Source organism: Thalassophryne amazonica, chromosome 2, assembly GCF_902500255.1.
Source record: "Thalassophryne amazonica chromosome 2, fThaAma1.1, whole genome shotgun sequence".
Taxonomy (NCBI): domain Eukaryota; kingdom Metazoa; phylum Chordata; class Actinopteri; order Batrachoidiformes; family Batrachoididae; genus Thalassophryne; species Thalassophryne amazonica.
Genome location: NC_047104.1, coordinates 151,398,857 through 151,422,163, shown reverse-complemented (window position 1 = coordinate 151,422,163; position 23,307 = coordinate 151,398,857). Strand labels below are relative to the sequence as shown.

The 23,307-nt window shown below is 39.2% G+C and overlaps 1 protein-coding gene across 1 annotated transcript in view; it reads left to right on the top strand.

Annotated features, from left to right (window-relative positions):
- Positions 1 to 23,307, top strand: part of prmt3 (protein arginine methyltransferase 3) — a 326,098-nt gene that overhangs the window by 120,767 nt on the left and 182,024 nt on the right. Inside the window, exon 11 of the mRNA XM_034163908.1 lies at positions 21,639 to 21,717. Within this exon, the coding sequence (XP_034019799.1) occupies positions 21,639 to 21,717 (79 nt within the window). The remainder of the gene's footprint in view (positions 1 to 21,638; positions 21,718 to 23,307) is intronic.

Sequence of the window (23,307 nt, the reverse complement as noted above, 5' to 3'; positions counted from 1 at the left end):
AACAAAGGCAGTAAACAAACGCTAGAATTGAAAATGCTATAATTATAGTGTTATAAACAGCAGGAACAAAAATCAAAGCCTCCCTTACCATTCCATATTCTGCAGTCTTTCAAAATCCATCGGAATTGGCATGTCTCTGGCCTCTGCTTCAGCTCTGCCATAAGCACTGTTGGCATTATTTTCGCTGTCAAAATGCTCCTGGTTTGAATGTTTGTCCGAAAGATACAGCTCAAATCTGTAGGGTCTTATCACTGCTGCGACGTCCTCAGGATCCGAGTCAGTCTCAGATCCTCACAGAAATAATCCATACTTGAAAAGGAGTCAGAAAAGTTCTTGATCTCGTCACTGTCCATGCTGAGGTCTATCTGTTCCTGTTGTTAATCTAACAGACAAAGATGCGACGCTACACGTTGTGACGTCACGACATCACGTGACCGCTGATGGAACGCTGTCAGCACGCTTTCCAAAAAACACACTTTTGAGAAGCTGTACAAACTTTATTTCTCAGTGATAATGATTAAAACCACTTTCATGTTACTATACTGTATGTATATTTTGATATTTACGTATATCAGTTTTACCAAATTTTTTTAGGTGTCATATCCACTTTAACTCCCCACCACCATTTTTCTTTATTTGCTTGTCACATGCCTGGAAAGTCCTCACCAGACTTAATTTTCAGTAAATGGTTCTGGGAAGCATTAGCATGGCTAAAAACCTGAAGTTCAACTGTGCACTGAAATCCTGCGAGATCTCTATTCATGCGAGAGCTCCTCTTTCTGGTTTTTTTTTTTTGTTTTTTTTAAGTTGACACAAACAAAAAGTTACACAAAAATCTTACAGAGGATAAACATACCAGGGCAAGAGCAACATAATGAAAAACAGGTTAATGTCCTCTGCTGTAGCTCCAGGAAGTGTTCAGCATTTCCTGTTTCACTGTGGGCTCAAAATTTGGTTTCAGTGACTCCCTGTTCGATGAGCGAGCTTGTGCTGCTTTGCTCATATTAAGTCCCACAGGAATGGAAGTTGCACCTGTTAAAGAAAAAATGCTTCTTGAAGAGGAATAACCCATATGTAAGTTGTACTGGAGTAAAAGATGCACCTTTTTGTATTATCAGCACTTTATTTTTGTATTTTTGTGCATTATTGAACTATTATTGGTATTTGTTCTTTTATTGTCAGAGTTAGTTTTGGTTTGTGCTTTGATTCCTGGGAAAGTCTGATATAAATAGTCATTTTAATTATTCTTATTAATGCAGAGGACAAATTTCATTGTGTGTATATATACAGGGAGGAAAATCAATATTTGAACACCCTGCGATTTTGCAAGTTCTCTCACTTAGAAATCATGGAGGGGTCTGAAATTTTCATCTTAGGTGCATGTCCACTGTGAGAGACATAATCTAAAAAAAATAAATCAGGAAATCACAATGTATGATTTTTTAATAATTTATTTGTATGTTACTGCTGCAAATAAGTATTTGAACACCTGCCAACCAGCAAGAATTCTGGCTCACACAGATCTGTTAATTTTTCTTTAAGAATCCCTCTTATTCTGCACTCTTTACCTGTATTAATTGCACCTGTTTGAACTTGTTGCCTGTATAAAAGACACCTGTTCACACACTCAATCAATCACACTCCAACCTGTCCACCATAGCCAAGACCAAAGAGCTGTCTAAGGATACCAGGAACAAAACTGTAGACCTGCACAAGGCTGGGATGGACTACAGGACAACAGTTAAGCAGCTTGGTAGAAGACAACAACTGTTATGATTATTTATTAGAAAGTGGAAGAAACACAAGATGACTGTCAATCTCCCTTGGTCTGGGATTCCATGCAAGATCTCACTATGTGGGGTAAGGATGATTCTGAGAAAGCTCAGAACTACACAGGAGGACCTGGTCAATGACCTGAAGAGAGCTGGGACCACAGTCACAAAGGTTACATTAGTAACACATGATGCTGTCATGGTTTAAAATCCTGCAGGGCAGCAAGGTCCCCCTGCTCAAGTCAGCACATGTCCAGACCCATTTGAAGTTCACCAGTGACCATCCGGATGATCCAGAGGAGGCATGGGAGAAGGTCATGTGGTCAGATGAGACCAGAATAGAGCTTTTTGGAATCAACTCCACTTACCATGTTTAGAGGATGAGAACAACCCCAAGAAAACCATCCCAACCGTGAAGCATGGGGGTGGAAACATCATACTTTGGGGGTGGTCTTCTGCAAAGGGGACAGGACGGCTGCACCGTATTGAAGGGAGGATGGATGGAGTCATGTATTGCGAGATTTTGGCAAACAACCTCCTTCCCTCAGTAAGAGCATTGAAGATGGGTCATGGCTGGGTCTTCCAGCATGACAATGACCCCAAACACACAGCCAGGGCAACTAAGGAGGGGCTCCGTAAGAAGCATTTCAAGGTCCTGGAGTGGCCTGGCCAGTCTCCAGACCTGAACTTGATAGAAAATCTTTGGAGGGAGAAGATCTGTATGGAGGAGTGGACCAAAATCCCTGCTGCAGTGTGTGAAAACCTGGTGAAAAACTACAGGAAACGTTTGACTTCTGTAATTGCAAAAAAAAGGCTACTGTACCAAATAATAACATTGATTTTCACATGTGTTCAAATACTTATCTGCTTCAGTAATATACAAATAAATTATTTAAAAAATCATACATTGTGATTTCCGGAATTTTTTTTTTTTTAGATTATGTCTCTCACAGTGGACATGCACCTAAGATGAAAATTTCAGACCCCTCCATGATTTATAAGTGGAAGAACTTGCAAAATCGCAGGGTGTTCAAATACTTATTTTCCTCACTGTATGTATGTACAATGGCACTAAAGACTCTGTTCTATTCTAATAATTTTGTGATTTTTCATTGTATATATCGTATCTCACCAGAATATAAGGCGCAGCACCTTCCCAAACTAGTTAAAGGTCCTTAATCCCCTAGTTGGTCCCGGTGTGTAGTGAGCATCTTGTATGGCAGCACCCTGACATCGGGGTGAATGTGAGGCATTATTGCAAAGCGCTTTGAGCGCAATTTGTACTCCAGAAATATGGTACTTATGGACACTGTATGAACCATTTAACTTAAGGATTTTTTTTTCCCCCCTCCCATAAAAATTTTGTATGAATCTACCACAATGTACTGGAAGGTTGGACCATTTTTTGTTAAACATTGCAAGACATGTATGCATGTGTGTGATTGTGACAATGGGGATGACTTTGGTGGAGATCCTCCATGCTGTAATTAGAGCAAGTTAGTAGTTGCTATAGTAGGTAGTTAGTAGTACTAGTTTTCCACACTGAAGCATCATAACATGTTAAACACACATTATATGTTTTTGTCATTGATTTCATGTGTTGTACTTCGAATAACCTTTCTTCCTTTCTACAAATTACTTACGACGTGGTCTTACACGGTCTCTCTCCTCCTTCCTGCTCTCTCTCTCTCTCTCTCTCTCTCTCTCTCTCTCTCTCTCTCTCTCTCTCTCTCTCTCTCTCTCTCTCGCTCATCTCTTCATGGAAAAAGCATGAAAACCTGTGAAATCTATTAGGAGTGTGTGTGATATGTTGATGTTAATTTGGCGTGGTCGGGCTGTAGTCTAATGGAGTGTGGAAGAAGCTGGTTGGAGGTGCTGCCTTGATTGTGCAGTGAAGCAGGGACGTGTTCCCCCACATTTGCAAACATGCACATCGCCTCCTTTATTTTGCCTCAGACCTCCTGGAAGTGGACCGACGATAATCTGCAGTAGCCGAGGAATATGTGGTTTTTGGGTAGAGAGGGAGAGAAGAGGAAGTGGAGGGTGGTGAAAGTGTAAAGTGCTGATGCAGATGTTGAACCAAAATGCCTCGTGGTGCTTCCAGCTGACAGCCATTCAGTTTTTTCACAGGAATGTGTAAATCGCAGCATGCCAGGTTTTATTTTCCCCCACTCTGCCTCCAGCAATGTGAAGACTAAAAAAAAATTACAGGAGTAATTATAAAATTGCTCGCTGTGGAAATTATACATAATGTCGGTGCTGTTTTAGTGCAGTGTTCAAGGATTTGTTAAATTAATGACAATGCCTGGAAGGCAGTAATCTGACCCTTTCTCTTCTTAATGACACTTTTTAGTCTTGCATTATGTGACACAGTTGTAGATGGGATTTCTTAATTTTTAATAAATTTGCAAAATTAAAAAAAAAAAACTTTTGTCATGTTGTCATTATGGGGTGTTGTGAGTAGAATGTTGGGGGTAAAAAATGAATTTCGTCCATTTTAGAATAGGGCTGTAACATTACAAAATGTGTAAAAAGTGAAGCACTGTGAATACTTTCCGGATGCTCTGTACACGAAACTGTATGAATGCAACAGATAAATCTTTGACGTAGTTGAGGTTCACCTCAAACTCCATCAGAAACAGCCGGAGCTTACGTGCACGCCTCATGCGACTCTCTTCACACAGCAGTTTCTTGCATTATGTCTTTTTTTTACCAGCTGATACTGTGTGTATGTACAGTACTGTTCAGAATAATAGTAGTGCTATGTGACTAAAAAGATTAATCCAGGTTTTGAGTATATTTCTTATTGTTACATGGGAAACAAGGTACCAGTAGATTTAGTAGATTTTCACAAATCCAACAAGACCAAGCATTCATGATATGCACACTCTTAAGGCTATGAAATTGGGCTATTAGTAAAAAAAAAAAAAAAGTAGAAAAGGGGGTGTTCACAATAATAGTAGTGTGGCATTCAGTCAGTGAGTTTGTCAATTTTGTGGAACAAACAGGTGTGAATCAGGTGTCCCCTATTTAAGGATGAAGCCAGCACCTGTTGAACATGCTTTTCTCTTTGAAAGCCTGAGGAAAATGGAACGTTCAAGACATTGTTCAGAAGAACAGAGTAGTTTGTTTAAAAAGTTGATTGGAGAGGGGAAAACTTATACGCAAGTGCAAAGAATTATAGGCTGTTCATCTACAATGATCTCCAATGCTTTAACATGGACAAAAAACAGAGACGCGTGGAAGAAAACGGAAAACAACCAATAAAAATGGATAGAAGAATAACCAGAATGGCAAAGGCTCACCCATTGATCAGCTCCAGGATGATCAAAGACAGTCTGGAGTTACCCGGAAGCTAATTTATATGCAAGAATCCCCCGCAAAGTCCCTCTGTTAAATAAAAAACGTGCAGAAGAGGTTACAATTTGCCAAAGAACACATCAACTGGCCTAAAGAAAAATGGAGGAGTATTTTGTAGACTGATGAGTGTAAAATTGTTCTTTTTGGGGTCCAAGGGCCGCAGACAGTTTGTGAGACGACCCCCAAACTCTGAATTCAAGCCACAGTTCACAGTGAAGACAGTGAAGCATGGTGATGCAAGCATCATGATATGGGCATGTTTCTCCTACTATGGTGTTGGGCCTATATATCGCATACCAGGTATCATGGATCAGTTTGGATATGTCAAAATACTTGAAGAGGTCATGTTGCCTTATGCTGAAGAGGACATGCCCTTGAAATCGGTGTTTCAACAAGACAATGACCCCAAGCACTAAACCAGCAAAATCTTGGTTCCAAACCAACAAAATTAATGCCTCGCAGATGTGAAAAAATCATGACAAACTGTGGTTATACAACTAAATACTAGTTTAGTGATTCACAGGATTATTAAAAAAGCAGTTTGAACATAATAGTTTTGAGTTTGTAGCGTCAACAGTAGATGCTACTATTACTGTGAACACCCCCTTTTCTACTTTTTTTTTACTAATAGGCAAATTTCATAGCCTTAAGAGTGTGCATATCATGCATGCTTGGTCTTGTTGGATTTGTGAGAATCTACTGAATCTACTGGTACCTTGTTTCCCATGTAACAATAAGAAATATACTGAAAACCTGGATTAATCTTTTTTGTCACATAGCACTACTATTATTCTGAACACTACTGTACATCCAGTTGTTAGTTGCTTGCCTGTTGGCACATATCTATTTTCTAACCAGTAATCCTCTTTGCACCTTTCCCTTGCATCCAGTCAGTCCTACAGCCCTGTGGACCTTGAACACACCTGCAAAGTTGAGATGACAATAGTCATCAGTATTCCAGCTCCTTTGTGTCCATTGCTCAAGTATGTGTATGTGTCCTTTATTCACCCCCGTGTGCTCACATACAACCTCAGTGGGTTTGATGTTTGTGTTTCGGACTGTGTGCTACAGAAAATACAGCCCTTAGGATTTTTTTGTTTTGTAGACATTTGAGTTAAAGTTGCAATGTAGCTACATTTAGAAATGTTATAAATTCAGTAATTAAGCCACTGTATTTATTTACTCATTGAAGTCAGTATCAGCACGTCTTTGGATCAGTGCCTCACTCGAAAAGCTGAGATTCTTCAGAAGTATAACACAGCTGTAGGAGTGTTTTATTTCCCCCCATTTTCTTTTTGTGAGTGTGCATTGGTGCATACATAAATGTACACGTATATGTGTGTATGTGGCAGCCCTCTCAGGGGAATGTCTTTTATATGGTAATTTTGTTAATGTGTATAAGCTGATGCGGCCCGTTCTCATTAGGTTTTCATTAGTCCTCCTTTATGGAAATACACACTAACTTATATTGCAGAACATCGCCTGCACCAGTTGGGCTGTCTGACAGCGAAATGGAGCTGTTTCCTCACCTCAGCATATTTGTGTCACCAGATACACATAAGTTGATCAGTAAACATGAGATCTAAAAGTTGGGACATTGGTCCCGTGCTTTTCGTCTTCACACAAATAATGCAGAATATTGTGAAGTTGTGTGGTTGAATGTTCTTCCTTAATGTTTATGTCACTTTGAACTGCAAACAAAATACTACTAATAATCAAGAACATTAAAAATTTAATGTATCAAAGCCCACAGTCATTCACAGATGCCCACACCTAGATTGCACTTTTTAACTACCAGTGGTGGGCACAGTTAACCAAAAAGTTAGCTTTGATACCAGCTAATCAGCTAACTGAAAAGTTATCTTTTATAAAGCTAAACCGATAAACCACCCAAAAATTTGGGTAACTTTCAGTAAACTACTAACAAGCTGATTTTGAGCTATCAAATCAAATCAATTTTATTTATATAACAGTTGCCCCAAGGCGCTTTATATTGTAAGGCAAAGCCATACAATAATTACGGAAAAACCCCAACGGTCAAAACGACCCCCTGTGAGCAAGCACTTGGCGACAGTGGGAAGGAAAAACTCCCTTTTAACAGGAAGAAACCTCCAGCAGAACCGGGCTCAGGGAGGGGCAGTCTTCTGCTGGGACTGGTTGGGGCTGAGGGAGAGAACCAGGAAAAAGACATGCTGTGGAGGGGAGCAGAGATCAATCACTAATGATTAAATGCAGAGTGGTGCATACAGAGCAAAAAGAGAAAGAAACACTCAGTGCATCATGGGAACCCCCCAGCAGTCTAAGTCTATAGCAGCATAACTAAGGGATGGTTCAGGGTCACCTGATCCAGCCTTAACTGTAAGCTTTAGCAAAAAGGAAAGTTTTAAGCCTAATCTTAAAAGTAGAGAGGGTGTCTGTCTCCCTGATCTGAATTGGGATCTGGTTCCACAGGAGAGGAGCCTGAAAGCTGAAGGCTCTGCCTCCCATTCTACTCTTACAAACCCTAGGAACTACAAGTAAGCCTGCAGTCTGAGAGCGAAGCGCTCTATTGGGGTGATATGGTACTATGAGGTCCCTAAGATAAGATGGGACCTGATTATTCAAAACCTTATAAGTAAGAAGAAGAATTTTAAATTCTATTCTAGAATTAACAGGAAGCCAATGAAGAGAGGCCAATATGGGTGAGATATGCTCTCTCCTTCTAGTCCCTGTCAGTACTCTAGCTGCAGCATTTTGAATTAACTAAAGGCTTTTCAGGGAACTTTTAGGACAACCTGATAATAATGAATTACAATAGTCCAGCCTAGAGGAAATAAATGCATTAATTAGTTTTTCAGCATCACTAGACCTTTCTAATTTTAGAGATATTGCGCAAATGCAAAAAAGCAGCCCTACATATTTGTTTAATATGCACATTGAATGACATATCCTGATCAAAAATGACTCCAAGATTTCTCACAGTATTACTAGAGGTCAGGGTAATGCCATCCAGAGTAAGGATCTGGTTAGACACCATGTTTCTAAGATTTGTGGGGCCAAGTACAATAATTTCAGTTTTATCTGAGTTTTAAAAGCAGGAAATTAGAGGTCATCCATGTCTTTATGTCTGTAAGACAATCCTGCAGTTTAGCTAATTGGTGTGTGTCCTCTGGCTTCATGGATAGATAAAGCTGGGTATCATCTGCGTAACAATGAAAATTTAAGCACTGCTGTCTAATAATACTGCCTAAGGGAAACATGTATAAAGTGAATAAAATTGGTCCTAGCACAGAACCTTGTGGAACTCCATAATTAACCTTAGTCTGTGAAGAAGATTCCCCATTAACATGAACAAATTGTAATCTATTAGATAAATATGATTCAAACCACCGCAGCGCAATGCCTTTAATACCTATGGCATGCTCTAATCTCTGTAATAAAATTTTATGGTCAACAGTATCAAAAGCAGCACTGAGGTCTAACAGAACAAGCACAGAGATGAGTCCACTGTTTGAGGCCATAAGAAGATCATTTGTAACCTTCACTAATGCTGTTTCTGTACTATGATGGATTCTAAAACCTGACTGAAATTCTTCAAATAGACCATTCCTCTGCAGATGATCAGTTAGCTGTTTTACAACTACCCTTTCAAGAATTTCAAGAATTTCAGCCTGGCTACAGTGCTGAAAAGAAACCTGGGGTTGTTCTTATTTTCTTCAATTAGTGATGAGTAGTAAGATGTCCTAGCTTTACGGAGGGCTTTTTTTATAGAGCAACAGACTCTTTTTCCAGGCTAAGTGAAGGTCTTCTAAATTAGTGAGATGCCATTTCCTCTCCAACTTATGGGTTATCTGCTTTAAGCTGCGAGTTTGTGAGTTATACCACGGAGTCAGGCACTTCTGATTTAAGGCTCTCTTTTTCAGAGGAGCTACAGCATGCAAAGTTGTCTTCAATGAGGATGTAAAACTATTGACGAGATACTCTATCTCACTCACAGAGTTTAGGTAGCTACTCTGCACTGTGTTGGTATATGGCATTAGAGAACATAAAGAAGGAATCGTTGGGAAGGTGTCGTAGCACGGACCCACAACAGGGGGCGCAAATGAACGGACAATGAGTAAGCCAAAAGGTAACAATTTAATGTTGTGACAACACACAACTAAACACACAAAATTTGTAAAGTCAATTAATACCAGGTGACGAGTGGGCAGGCTCGAAGATAGAAGACCCCCGACGAGAGAGAAGCCGCGTCCCACACGGCTTCCACCACCAACGGTCTGAAGAACACCGGAGCCGCCAAGTCCCGTATCCCCAGGTGGCCTCTGTCTTCGGCTGTCGACCCTGGTACTGCTGGCAGAAAGCAGAGACAAGATGAATGAGTGTAAGTCCGCACACTCAGTGGTCCACGATCTGTACACAGTTAGGAGGGAGAACCTCCACCTCCAAATTACACACTCGTACAGCTCCTGATTAACCACTTATCTGTGAGGCGCAGTCGTCGTAGTCACACCAAACGCCAAAATCCCAGATAAGGGAACAACCACAGGACAACGGCTGCAAATGAGATTAGATTGTTACACAACGTGTCAGTCAGCAGAGAAATTACCTCTTGGTAGTCGATTTCTCGGCGGGGAGGTGGAGTTACAGTCCGGCTTATGTAGTGGTGTAGATGAGTGACAGCTGGTGCGATGAGTGACAGCTGTCACTTCTTCTGGGTCTGGCGCCCTCTCGTGCTTGGAGCCCGCACTCCAAGCAGGGCGCCCTCTGGTGGTGGTGGGCCAGCAGTACCTCCTCTTCAGCGGCCCACATAACAATCATATCCTTAAACCTAGTTACAGCGCTTTCTGAAAGACTTCTAGTGTAATGAAACTAATTCCCCACTGTTGGGTAGTCCATCAGAGTAAATGTAAATGTTATTAAGAAATGATCAGACAGAAGGGAGTTTTCAGGGAATACTGTTAAGTCTTCAATTCCCATACCATAAGTCAGAACAAGATCTAAGATATGATTAAAGTGGTGGGTGGACTCATTTACATTTTGAGCAAAGCCAATTGAGTCTAATAATAGATTAAATGCAGTGTTGAGGCTGTCATTCTCAGCATCTGTGTGGATGTTAAAATCGCCCACTATAATTATCTTATCTGAGCTAAGCACTAAGTCAGACAAAAGGTCTGAAAATTCACAGAGAAACTCACAGTAACGACCAGGTGGACGATAGATAATAACAAATAAAACTGATTTTTGGGACGTCCAATTTGGATGGACAAGACTAAGAGTCAAGCTTTCAAATGAATTAAAGCTCTGTTTGGGTTTTTGATTAATAAGCTGGAATGGAAGATTGCTGCTAATCCTCCGCCTCGGCCCGTGCTACGAGCATTCTGGCAGTTAGTGTGACTCGGGGGTGTTGACTCATTTAAACTAACATATTCATCCTGCTCTAACCAGGTTTCTGTAAGGCAGAATAAATCAATATGTTGATCAATTATTATATCATTTAGTAACAGGGACTTAGAAGAGAGAGACCTAATGTTTAATAGACCACATTTAACTGTTTTAGTCTGTGGTGCAATTGAAGGTGCTATATTATTTTTTCTTTTTGAATTTTTATGCTTAAATAGATTTTTGCTGGTTATTGGTGGTCTGGGAGCAGGCACCGTCTCTACAGGGATGGGGTAATGAGGGGATGGCAGGGGGAGAGAAACTGCAGAGAGGTGTGTAAGACTACAACTCTGCTTCCTGGTCCCAACCCTGGATAGCCACGGTTTGGAGGATTTAAGAAAATTGGCCAGATTTCTAGAAATGAGAGCTGCTCCATCCAAAGTGGGATGGATGCCGTCTCTCCTAACAAGACCAGGTTTTCCTCAGAAGCTTTGCCAATTATCAATGAAGCCCACCTCATTTTTTGGACACCACTCAGACAGCCAGCAATTCAAGGAGAACATGCAGCTAAACATGTCACTCCCGGTCTGATTGGGGAGGGGCCCAGAGAAAACTACAGAGTCCGACATTGTTTTTGCAAAGTTACACACCAATTCAATGTTAATTTTAGTGACCTCCGATTGGCGTAACCGGGTGTCATTACTGCCGACATGAATTACAATCTTATCAAATTTACGCTTAGCCTTAGCCAGCAGTTTCAAATTTCCTTCAGTGTCGCCTGCTCTGGCCCCCGGAAGACAATTGACTATGGTTGCTGGTGTCACTAACTTCACATTTCTCAAAACAGAGTCGCCAATAACCAGAGTTTGATCCTCGGCGGGTGTGTCGCCGAGTGGGGAAAAACGGTTAGAAATGTGAACGGGTTGGCGGTGTACACGGGGCTTCTGTTTAGGGCTAGGCTTCCTCCTCACATTCACCCCGTCGGTCTGCTTTCCCAGCTGCTCGAGATCTGCTGGAAGGGAACTAACGGCGGCTAAGCTACCTTGCTCCGCACCGACTACAGGGGCCTGGCTAGCTGTAGAATTTTCCACGGTGCGGAGCCGAGTCTCCAATTCGCCCAGCCTGGCCTCCAAAGCTGCGAATAAGCTACACTTATTACAAGTACTATTACAGCTAAAGGAGGCTGAGGAATAACTAAACATTTCACACCCAGAGCAGAAAAGTGCGGGAGAGACATAAGCCGCCATGCTAAATCGGCTAAGAGCTATTAGCTGCGCTAAGCTAGCGGATTCTTAAAAACACACAAAGTGAATAATGTGTAAATAATTTAGAGGTGATTCAGCAGACGGAGTGCTTTAGTTAAGGCACATGAAGATTACACTGTGAAACAAATTGTTATCTAGATCAATCTAACTGCGCAGATTAAACAGCTAACAGATACAGCAAAACACCGCTGTGCTCCGGAACAGGAAGTGATACAATACCGCAGTGAGCGCTAACCACCAGTAGAGAGCTTTAACACCACGATCGCTTCTGGTAGCATCATAGGCGACCAACAATGAGTCAACACTTCCGTTTTTGTGCGCACTGCCCACTGCTGGAAGCTCCTGTATACTACATATTTTGCAGCAGTGAAGCAGTTGAGAGTAGCTAAGCTCAATTCTACACACGCACAAAACAAACCATTATTCCTTAACAGGTTACAGCAGTGCCACCGTGAGGCACAGGTCTTGGAAAATAAAGCAGTTTTGGTTTGATTTAAGATCAAATTAATCCGGGTAGAATAACTCCCTTAATGTCAATTCTGTCATTTGTATATAGTTAAAATATAACACATATCTTTTAATTTTAAATAATGCACTAATTCTGAAGGTTTGTAACAAGCACAGATGCCAAAGGAATTATGGGTAAATTAGCCTCCACTAACACTGATTGTTTGACTCATTCATTCTGTGTAAAAACCAACACGTTAATGTGACGTGATGTATTGGTATTTGCATATAAATGTGCTTTTGTAAAATATGCCATTTTATTCATATGTTAAAAAAAAGCCGTCTGCTAAAGCCAAAAGTCAAGTTGTGATTAGACAACTATCTGATATAACCGGGATCAAAATGCATAGAACACTGCCATCTACTGGCACCCAGACGCTCAGACCCTTACCCATAATCCTTTGCATACCAGTTTTTTTGTGCGTCAGAGAGTTGCTGAAGTTTAGACAACAGAATCCATGACTACAATTGTAAATGAACATTACAATTATGGGATATCTCAATACTTAGGGCGACTACTGCCATGAACACTACTGGCCAGTAGATGGCAGTAGAGACCGTAGAGCAAACAGGAAGCGATGCAATTCACAGTGATTCCAATTGAAAATAATGGAGAAGCAACCTGAGCTGCTTCTGGCATTTTTACATAAAACAAACACAATAACAATGTCTATAAACCAAGAGAATATATTCACGAGAGTTTTAGTTACAACATACAAAGAGTTTAATACTATTGTCCATGTGGAGCCTGATCAGCGTGTCTCAAATGCATTTCTCTTGTCGTGAATGTACTGAGATTACCCATAATGCACCTGGACACAGCATGTCCACACTAAAACCTTCAAAATTAGTGCAATACTTTAAAACATATAACTGATATTTTCACTTTATAAAACTTCAGAAGTGATATTAATTTAAATGAAGTGATGTTAATTTAAATAACATGTCCGAAATTAGTTTGGCTAAAATTTTAACCATAAGTTAAAACTGTATGCCTCTGGATGACTTGGGTGATATTGACAGTGAGTCAGTATGGTGGCAAGAGCAAATATCTTGTGACCAGTTCTCCTCTGACTGCAGAGGATAAAGCGGTTTCTCCTGAAACCAGCTCTCCTCTGTTTACAGAGAACAGAGCTGTTTATCTGCTACAAAACATAACTTAAAGCTTTATTCACTTCACCTGCAAAAACATGTTAGCGATCTAAAATTATCGGACCAAAATTTATCAGAAGATAATTGGTCCGATGATAGTTTTCAAAGTTATCTGAAAAGTTAATCTGATAATGAAAACATTAGCTTTGATAATTACTGGTTAGCGGATTAGCGGAACTGTGCCCACCACTGTTAACTACTGTACATTAACTTAAATGAACACACCAGCAGGTTATTTTAGATACTTGTTGTTTATAATGACCAATTGGACCAATCAGTTTTTTCTTATTGTGTATTTCTTTTTTATTTGCTTTTTATTGTTGTTTTATTTGTTTTTATTCCTGTGCGGTGTCCTTGAGTGTTGAGAAAGGTACCTATAAATAAAATTAATTATTATTATTTTTACCGTATGTTCCAGAGTATAAATCACACTGGATTATAAGACAGAATCAGAATCAAATTTATTGCCAAGTAAATTCTCGCATACAAGGAATTTGATCTGTTGTCACTGGTGCATAAACAACAATAAAAGAAAAGAAAAAAGAAAAAATATTTGGGATTTTTGTGTATTGTTATAACGTATTTTTATTACTGGCATTTATTCTTTTATTATCTATTTTTTATTTTGCTTTGTGCTTTGATTCTTGGGAAAGTTCTATATAAATCATCATTATAATGACTATAACAAACTTGTGAAGTGGCACCGGAATATGGGTCCAAAACTAGTAAAAAAAAAACATGTGACTTATATGACTTATACGACTTATACTCGTACTCTGGAAAATACAGTATTATTATTATTGTATGAGTAACAATGCATTTACTCTGAAATGGCCTGTTGACGTACGTTTATGGTTATTTCTTTCTGGTGCATTTTTGGTGACGTAATGCCGCTGGAGGTGTGCTTTTCTCCCTTATAAAATGATACAACATAGATTTAGATACACGGGGTGCAATATGATTCAGGAACGATATTTGTTATTATAACACAGTTTAATGTGACTTAATGTGATGCGATCGCATACAATTCTTTGTTCATTCATTTTCCATGATAAATTAGAACCATAACACAATGCTAAAATACCCTCGGCTATATGAGCATAAAAATAGGAAACTGTGACCTTTTGACCTCTTAAAATAGGTCAACGTTAACCATCTTTGAATTTGTCCAAGGTCTGTGTTCCCTGTGAATTTGAAGACCCTGGCAGTAACAGGACTGGAGTTACGCTGAGCACAGACCGACAGACAGATGGATGAATGGACGGATGCAAAGTCTTTGCAATACCCAATGGCCATTTTTGATGGCCTTGGGTAATCATTAAACCTTTGTTGTAATCCTTCGTCTTTCATGTGGTTAAAAAGGACAATAAACATTGGAGTGAGACAGTTATTCTTCAAACGTATAAAAGTAAACATCAGGTGGAGGAGGAAAAACGTCTGCACTTTATTGATGTCATGTTCACAGACCACAGCAGTGGATGATGATGTATTTATTAATTAATCTGCACCCTTTGATGATTATATACCTGCACAGGCTGATATTGTGATTGCAATGAGATTGTCGTTAATTGATATACCCCAAGATGCTACTTTCAGACACACCCAGAAATGTTGCTTTTATATCCATCTGCAACTGACAGACTCCCTCTCAAGCGCTTACTAATAGGAAAATAAATAAATTAGAAATTTTCACATATTTTCATAACTGTGACACCGTGGATTATTCAGAGATTGTATGGTACATGACTGAGCAGTTTCTCGGCAGACCTTCTGGTGTCAGACACTCCCGTGTCCAGGAGAACAATTATTCAGGCCATATACAGCCTCCCTCAAGCTGGTCCAAACCATTAAGAGTCTCTTGGTTAAGAGTTGTTTTTGCACTGCAGCTCTCCCATGGACACTATTATCACCCGGTCAGTCATGAACGCTGACTGTAGTGGATGTGAGTGAGGTATGCTGTTTCTTGGTGGACTTGCATGAGCGTTGGTGTGCTCTTGGTGGCAGTATGTTGGTACGTCATCTTGTCTTGTGAAGACTCACCACTTGCCCACATTTTCTCCATCTGGAAATAATGACTACCGTTGTTGTGCAGGAGCTTTGGAAATATCTGAAGCACTTGGAGCAGTTATGGATTTTCTTTTGCTCATTGCATAGTGTGTGTCTTGTTGAAGTGTTTTATTCTAGTTAATTAACATTGTTTTCCCTCCGGTTTTGTATTTTGTTTTCCAGGCTATAATTTGTTATTAAAAAAAAGAAAAAGAGAGAAAAAACACATAAAGGTGGAATGGTACACAAAAATCACGCTTCAGTACATTTTCCGTGCAGTGGAAAGAAGAAACACAACATTAAAGATATTTAACTTATGTTCTTTAGGTTGGTGCATGACGGAATAATCTTTACAGATTGTTACAAAATGTTTGTTCTTGAATTTTTTATGAAATAATCTGTTTCAAAAATAAAAGTGTCTTATTAACAGGGCAACTTACAGTCTGGAAAGTACAGTAGCTGCTTTTTCACACATGGCTGTTGGCATTGGTGAGCTTTATTAAATTAAATCGTGACTTAAGTACTGTGTTTTTGTTGTAGTTGTGGAGCCAGGTTGTCTTTGAATTTAACTGTCACAGGGCCAACAAACCTTCAGAACAATATAAAATCAGGACAAGGTATTTTACAACTGAAAACCCCTCACATTTTCTCACATCTATGCCATTAGTTTTTTTTAACTTTATTATTATTTACGACTATAATTAATAACATTTAAGACACTCGTAGCCAATGACATGGTGGCATCAGATGAGAAAGAATTAACCTTTGACCTTCCTCTTGATCTTTAAACATTGTAACATTTGAATTTCTTTGCCAGTTGATGACATTCATCAACATTGTTTACGATGCCATGTTATAAGGGTAAAAATCTGCTTTCGTTTTTCATGACCAACCAACAAAAGATGTTGGAAGATGTTAAATTTATTCGCTGCACTGCACGCATTAGTCACTTTCTCAGCTGAAAAAAAAAAAAAAAAACTGGCCACGCCCTCACAGCTTGATTGGTGTTCAGTGGCCGAAAACGATACTTTTTGAAAATGGGTAAATTTGAAAACTCTGGATTTGCACCTGTGTGTGGACAAGCAATACGGAATGTTTCTGAAATGATGATATCATAGACCATAACCATTGTTAATCATTTTGTACATTTGAAGTCTTTCAGGAGTTATAAAATGAACACGCTTTTTTTAATACTTTTTAAAAATACATCTCTTTCTTGATATACCGTGCGTCCAGAAAGTATTCACAGCGCCTTACTTTTTCCATATTTTCTGCTAGTCTTATTCCAAAATGGATGAAATTCATTTTATTCCTCAAAATTCTGCACACAGTACCACATAATGATAATGTGAAAAAGAAAGTTTTTTGTTGTTATTGTTGTTTGTAAAATTCTTAAAAATAAAAACTAAGAAATCTCATGTACATAATATTTACAGTCTTTGCCATGAAGCTCAAAATTGAGTTCAGGTGCATCCTGTTTCCACTGATCATCCTTGGGATGTTTCTACAGCTTAATTGGAGTCCACCTGGGGTAAATTCAGTTGACTGGACATGATTAGAAAGGCACACACCTGAAGCATGGTGGTGGCAGCATCATGCTGTGGGGATGTTTTTCAGCAGCAGGAACTGGGAGACTAGTCAGGATTGAGGGAAAGATGAATGCAGCAATGTACAGAGACATCCTGGATGAAAACCTGCTCCAGAGCGCTCTTGACTTCAGACTAGGGCGATGGTTCATCTTTCAGCAGGACAATGACCCTAAGCACACAGCCAAGATATGAAAGAAGTGGCTTCAGGACAACTCTGTGAATGTCCTTGAGTGGCCCAGTCAGAGTCCAGACCTGCATCTGATTGAACATCTCTGGAGAGATCTGAAAATGGCTGTGCACTAAGCTGATGGAGCTTGAGAGGTGCTACAAATAGGAATGGACAAAACTGCCCAAAGATAGGTGCACCAAGCTTGTGGCATCATATTCAAGAAGACCTGAGGCTGTAATTTCTGCCAAAGGTGCATCATCAAAGTATTACAAAAAAGAAAAAAACTTTTCATGTTGTCATTATGGGGTGTTGTGGAGGGAAAAAATGAATTTACTCCATTTTGGAACAAGGCTGTAATAACAAAATGTGGAAAAAGTGAAGCAGTGTGCATACTTACCAGATGCGCTGTATGTAGAGCTGGTGGCTCAGTGGATAAGGAGCTGTCCTGCCAATACGTAGACCTGGGTTTGAATCTTGCTCATGCTACATGTCTGCATCCTTAGACAAGACAGTTAATCCACATTGTCTCGGTATATGCAGGAAATAAAGTGTCTGTAGCCACAGCTGGGGAAGTAACCTGCGTTGCACTGGTATCTCATCCAGGGGGAGTCGTAGACTCTCATCCGCTAAATAAGCACCGGCACCAAAGGGCCTCAGGGTCTGTATAGGACTTACTTCGACTTGTTTCATGATGTAAACTTCTGTCTCACTGTACAGAACACACAGGCTTTGTATCACCCCTCTGATGCCTTTCATTGTCCTTCTGGCACAACTTGACATGTCTGCTCCTCAAAGGCGCTCAAGAAATGAATGCCTCTGACTCAGTCGTCCTCGTCTCACGAGGCAGATGTGGATCTGACTTTCTGTGTTATGGTAAAAGATGAAGTTCTGTACAAGTTGAGCCATATTTCAGGGAGGACGTGGAAAGCAGCAGAGGCGGCATTAATCCTGGAGCCATCATTGATGATAAAAATAAGGTGTGACTCTGCTTTCAGGCTCTCATATCCTCTTTCCTTCAAGTGAAGCACCGTTCCATGAAATTGGGCTGTAAATTACGAGGCCGAAGTACACTGTGTCAGGGTTTTAAATATGCCCCACTCCAAAGCTAAGGACATCGACTCGACCACAGCAGATTGCTGCAGACCATCTGCACGTTTGACTTCTACTGGAGACCAGTTCACTGTTGATAAGCAGGGAGAACGTACCCCTTTATCTGCACACAGTGGATGAGTGGGTCAGCTTCATCATTATCAGCTCCAGCCCGTGACAGAGATGGTGACAATTTGGAATCTGAGTTATAAATCAGGTCTGTTTTGTCTGCCACCTGCTGGCCTCTCTCCAATGAAAGGTTGTCTTTATTTGAATAATAAGGCTCTTATCTGGCTAAATTACTCTTCAGCTGGCCACAGCTTTTTCTTCATATCTCTCCGTCTCACTCCTCCCCTCGCTTCACCTCCACTCTGCATCATACACAGAAAATCATCGTTTCACCCCTTTATCTTCTTTCCCGTCCCTCACCTCTCCTTGTCCCGCTTTCCTTTGACTGAAAAGATAGTGGACTCTTTTAAGATAACAATTTTGACTTGCTTTCTTATCTTTTCTTTCGTACTGATGAGTTTACTCAACAGAATTCTTCAGTTAAATCAATGTTGCTACTTACTGTAGTGAAATGTTAAAGTTAGCATTTGAAAAAAAAAGTTTAGAGAATCTGCAGACTTTAGAATATCTCATAAATGCATGTTTTCTACAAAACGTTTAGCCACACTGAGTTTTCAAAGTGGGCAGCACGGTAGCTTGGTTAGCACTTTTGCCCCCCCATGACCCTTAATTGGACTAAGTGGCTGAAGATGAGTGAGTGAGTTTCCAAGGTAGGTGCTTTCATTATGCCTGTAGAAAGTTTAGAATAGATTAGAATAGAGCCTTTATTGTCATTGTACATACAGTAGTGTTCAGAATAACAGTAGTGCTATGTGTCTAAAAAGATTAATCCAGGTTTTGAGTATATTTCTTATTGTTACATGGGAAACAAGGTACCAGTAGATTCAGTAGATTCTCACAAATCCAACAAGACCAAGCATTCATGATATGCACACTCTTAAGGCTATGAAATTGGGCTATTAGTAAAAAAAAAAGTAGAAAAGGGGGTGTTCACAATAATAGTAGTGTGGCATTCCCCCCTCAGCCCCCCCAATAATTCTGCCAATAATGTGAATAGCGACTGACATATTTGTGGACATTTTGTGACTGAGCAAAGTGATGAATGTGTGTGTTCGGTGATCCACCAATGCTGATTCACCCTTCACAATCAGAATTTTCAGTTTTGCAAATAAACATTTATGTGTAAAAACCCACACACAAGTTGCAAATCAGAAATTTGTGTTTGTGGATCACAAAGCACGTGTATAAATCAAAGTATATTTGGGCTAGATTGTATACAAGAATCACTTTTTTGTATATTGTTTACAACTAAGTTTCTCAGGCTATATCTTTTACTTACTTTTATCGAATGGTTATGACCTCGGTGTTAAATTGGCAGTAAATTTGTTTTATAGACGATTTGTGTAAGGTTGATTCCATGCATTGTCTTGAGCACCATTTTGATGAATTCAGTTTATATACCTATGTGCAAGTTTACTAAACTTGCATTCTAAGTGATGTGTGTGTGCATTGATACCACATTTTGGAGGAGCACGGGTGACTAAAACATATACCTTGGTATTTATAAATCAATTTACTATATATTGTTCATTTCGACGACATTTTGTGGAGCCCCTCCAACTTTTACCCCAGCCCCCCCAACAAAAATTTCCTGGCGCCGCCACTGCTTAAATGTGACTATTTTTGGGTTTCTTTCTGACGGTAAACTGAATATCTTCTGGTTATGGACAAAACAAGACATTTGAGGACATGACCTCGACCCTTCCAAAACATTGATCAAATATTTAAAAAAATAATAAGTTCATGGACATTTTATGGAACAAACAATTAATTGATCAATCCAGAAAATAATCAACAGATACATTGATAATGGAAAAAAAAATGTTAGTTGCAGACCTATGGAATATATAAGGATAATTTTTCTCTGTTTGGATATTTTAAAACTTGTATAATACATGCTTTTTTTAAGACAAAGTATTTGAATACATTGTTCAACATTATTGGTTGAATTTGTGGTTCCTGATAAATTAGCAAAAGGTTAATTGACTCATCAGAAAACAATCAAGAGAATAATGAAAAAAACTGGTTTATTGATTTGATTAATCAAAAAATAACTCATAGATTAAATATTTACAAAAAAAAAAATGCTGTTACTTTCAGCTTTAGTAATATTTCCCCCAAAATGTTCATATGACCAGGCTGTTTCGTGGTTCATCCTAAGAATTTGAGGGCTCTGATGTCCAGGATGTCCTACTGTAAATAAAAGCCAAACCATCTGTAAAATGAAAGTAAAAGATGCATATTTCCCCATCTACATAAATTACATCTGATTATTCCCATTTTATGGATCACAATCTGAACAGACATCAAAATTTTTTTAAATGTTTTAAACTTTAACCATTGCTCATAATGTTGTACAGTGCTGTATGCAGGCCCCAATTGGGTCTCCGCTTGTTTTGTTTTTTTTTGCCCAAAAACACACACAATCAGGTATCAAATATCGACGGTGGGACACGGGCTTAAAACACATCTTCAGTTCCACTTCTTATTTAATGTGTTGACCTTATTATTGTGTGCTGTCTGTCAGGATTTGTGTTGTTGTTTTTTATCACCTGACACAGAAGGATGTCCAAGGTGCACCATGGCAAAAACTGATAAATACGACTGTACTCTAATACTGATACCATCTGAGCAGTTGAAAATACTATGACATGAGTTTTAATGCATATCACTGGGCACTGGTACACGTCCTCCATGTTCGTGTCCCAGGTGGAGAAATGCCCTCACATATGTTATATCCCACAAACGTGTCGTGCTTCCAGCGGCATATTGAAGTTGCCACAGTTGCTGATTGTGCTCATCCGATTGGTCGACCTGCTAGTTGGAGCAGCAGCAGGTAGAAAAAAAGCCATTTGTCAGCAGTATCTGCTGCTCACGTCAAAACCAACAACATGTGGACAAAACTCAATTTCAGCGTTAATGGAATAATATCACGGTTAATGTGCCGTCTGCTGGAGCAGAACACGAGGTCACCCCAGGGTCAAACCTTTGGATGTTCTGTGGCAGCACATCACTCCGTTCACAGTCACGGCTAATGCAGCTTTCCACCGCAGTGATGCTGAATTATAATTTAATTGATTTTTGCAGGTTTCTCTTTGTTTTATGAATAGTCTGCACATTATGGACAGATGCTTTTGTGCTCAGTGTTTCACAGGAGTCTGGTGGAGTTTTTTTTTTTTTTTTTACTTTTCTGTCTTTGCAGGGTTACTTCTTGCTGTTTGAGTCCATGCTGGATTCCGTACTCTATGCCAGAGACCTCTACCTGGACCATGGTTGCTCAGGTATAATCACAGGTTCTCTCCTTTTACATCCTCGCAACAAAATACAGGAAACACAGATTGTTTCTTACAGTGCCCTCCAAAAGTATTGGAACATTTGATATTACACACATTTTAATTTCTTTGTCATTTCAAATACAAAAAAAAATGTGAATTTCTACAGTTATCTTCCTTAAACTCAAACTGAAAGCAAATCTCTACAACTTGATATAAATTAATAAAAAATACAAATACCAAGATGATGGGTTACATAAGTAATGGAATGCTTTGGTATAATACCTGGAAATAATCAGTTTTATTGCCAGTTTTCTTCAGACAAGTCAGGAGATGGATACATGAACATTTCCAAGTCACTGAATATGTCTTAGACCAGGGGTTTTCAAAGTGTGGGAACAAATGAATAGCTGTGGGCCCCCCGCATGACACACATAGACACAATTTCAATATCTTTGTGTGTTTCTTTTTATTCTTTTACACATTTTAAACACATTTTAAAAGTATTTAAGGAACTGTCTATGCATTTACACAGTTTACAGCCTTTGTAAACATTTTAAACATGATTTTAAAGAACTTTCTATTCTTCGGATTTTATCTGTTGTCATATTTTAAAATTGTTTTTTTAACATTTAAACAACTCTGTGTGTTTTTAAACGTCTTTGGCGTAACTACTACATTTTAACATAAATAATAAAATGGGTATTGATTAGATTTGATCAATATCGATGCCATTATTAATCCAGTTCCTTATCAATTCCCTTATCAGTACCTCCTGTGAATATTCTGTGTACTAAAAGTAGGCTTTACAGGTTTTCTATGTCATAACATTTTATTGACAGAAGCAGTTGATTACAGACCCGCTGCAGGGTCTGTAATCAATGTAGAGAAATTATAATTTTCCCGATAAAACACCCTCAGCTAAAAGGCTATTGATGTCGTGGATCGAATCATTTCTTAGCTAGAAGCACTCAGAGAGTGCAAACCTCTGTCAAGGCCATGGGGTCACTGATGCCATAACATCTACACGCCGTGGAATCATTGAACCTAAAAAAGTCTAACAATGATGTTTGCTCAGTAGTAAAAAAAAGTTTCATCTGCTGTGACTGGATAGCATGTATCCTTAGTGCTTGGCATCACAGTTTATTGCAACTTGCACCTTTCCCAGAAGCTACTGTCACTGATATTGTTATTGTCATGTGCTTATAGACAAAAACAAATAAGAGACAAAATTCAATTTATTATTCAACTAAACTGCAAATATATGAATGTTTTAACATTTATGAAACACTTCTCTAAACAAGGCCATAGGGTCACTGACCCTAAAGAGATTCCCTCCTTGGCACAGTGATCTATTTCTTTTTGTCTCTTTCTCTAAAATTGTATATAATAATCATTAGATTATTAATATATAAACAAAAATAAATTTAAGAAATATTACAATTTGAAAACAAATGCACCTGAACGTTTTGACAGCTGCAACTGCTTAATGCTAACTTTTAACATTGAAAATGCCATAGACATGCTAACGTGTTAGCATCGGGATCCGGATCGTAATCCGGATCACCACCAAAATGTAATCACTTGTTCCTCTTGTCA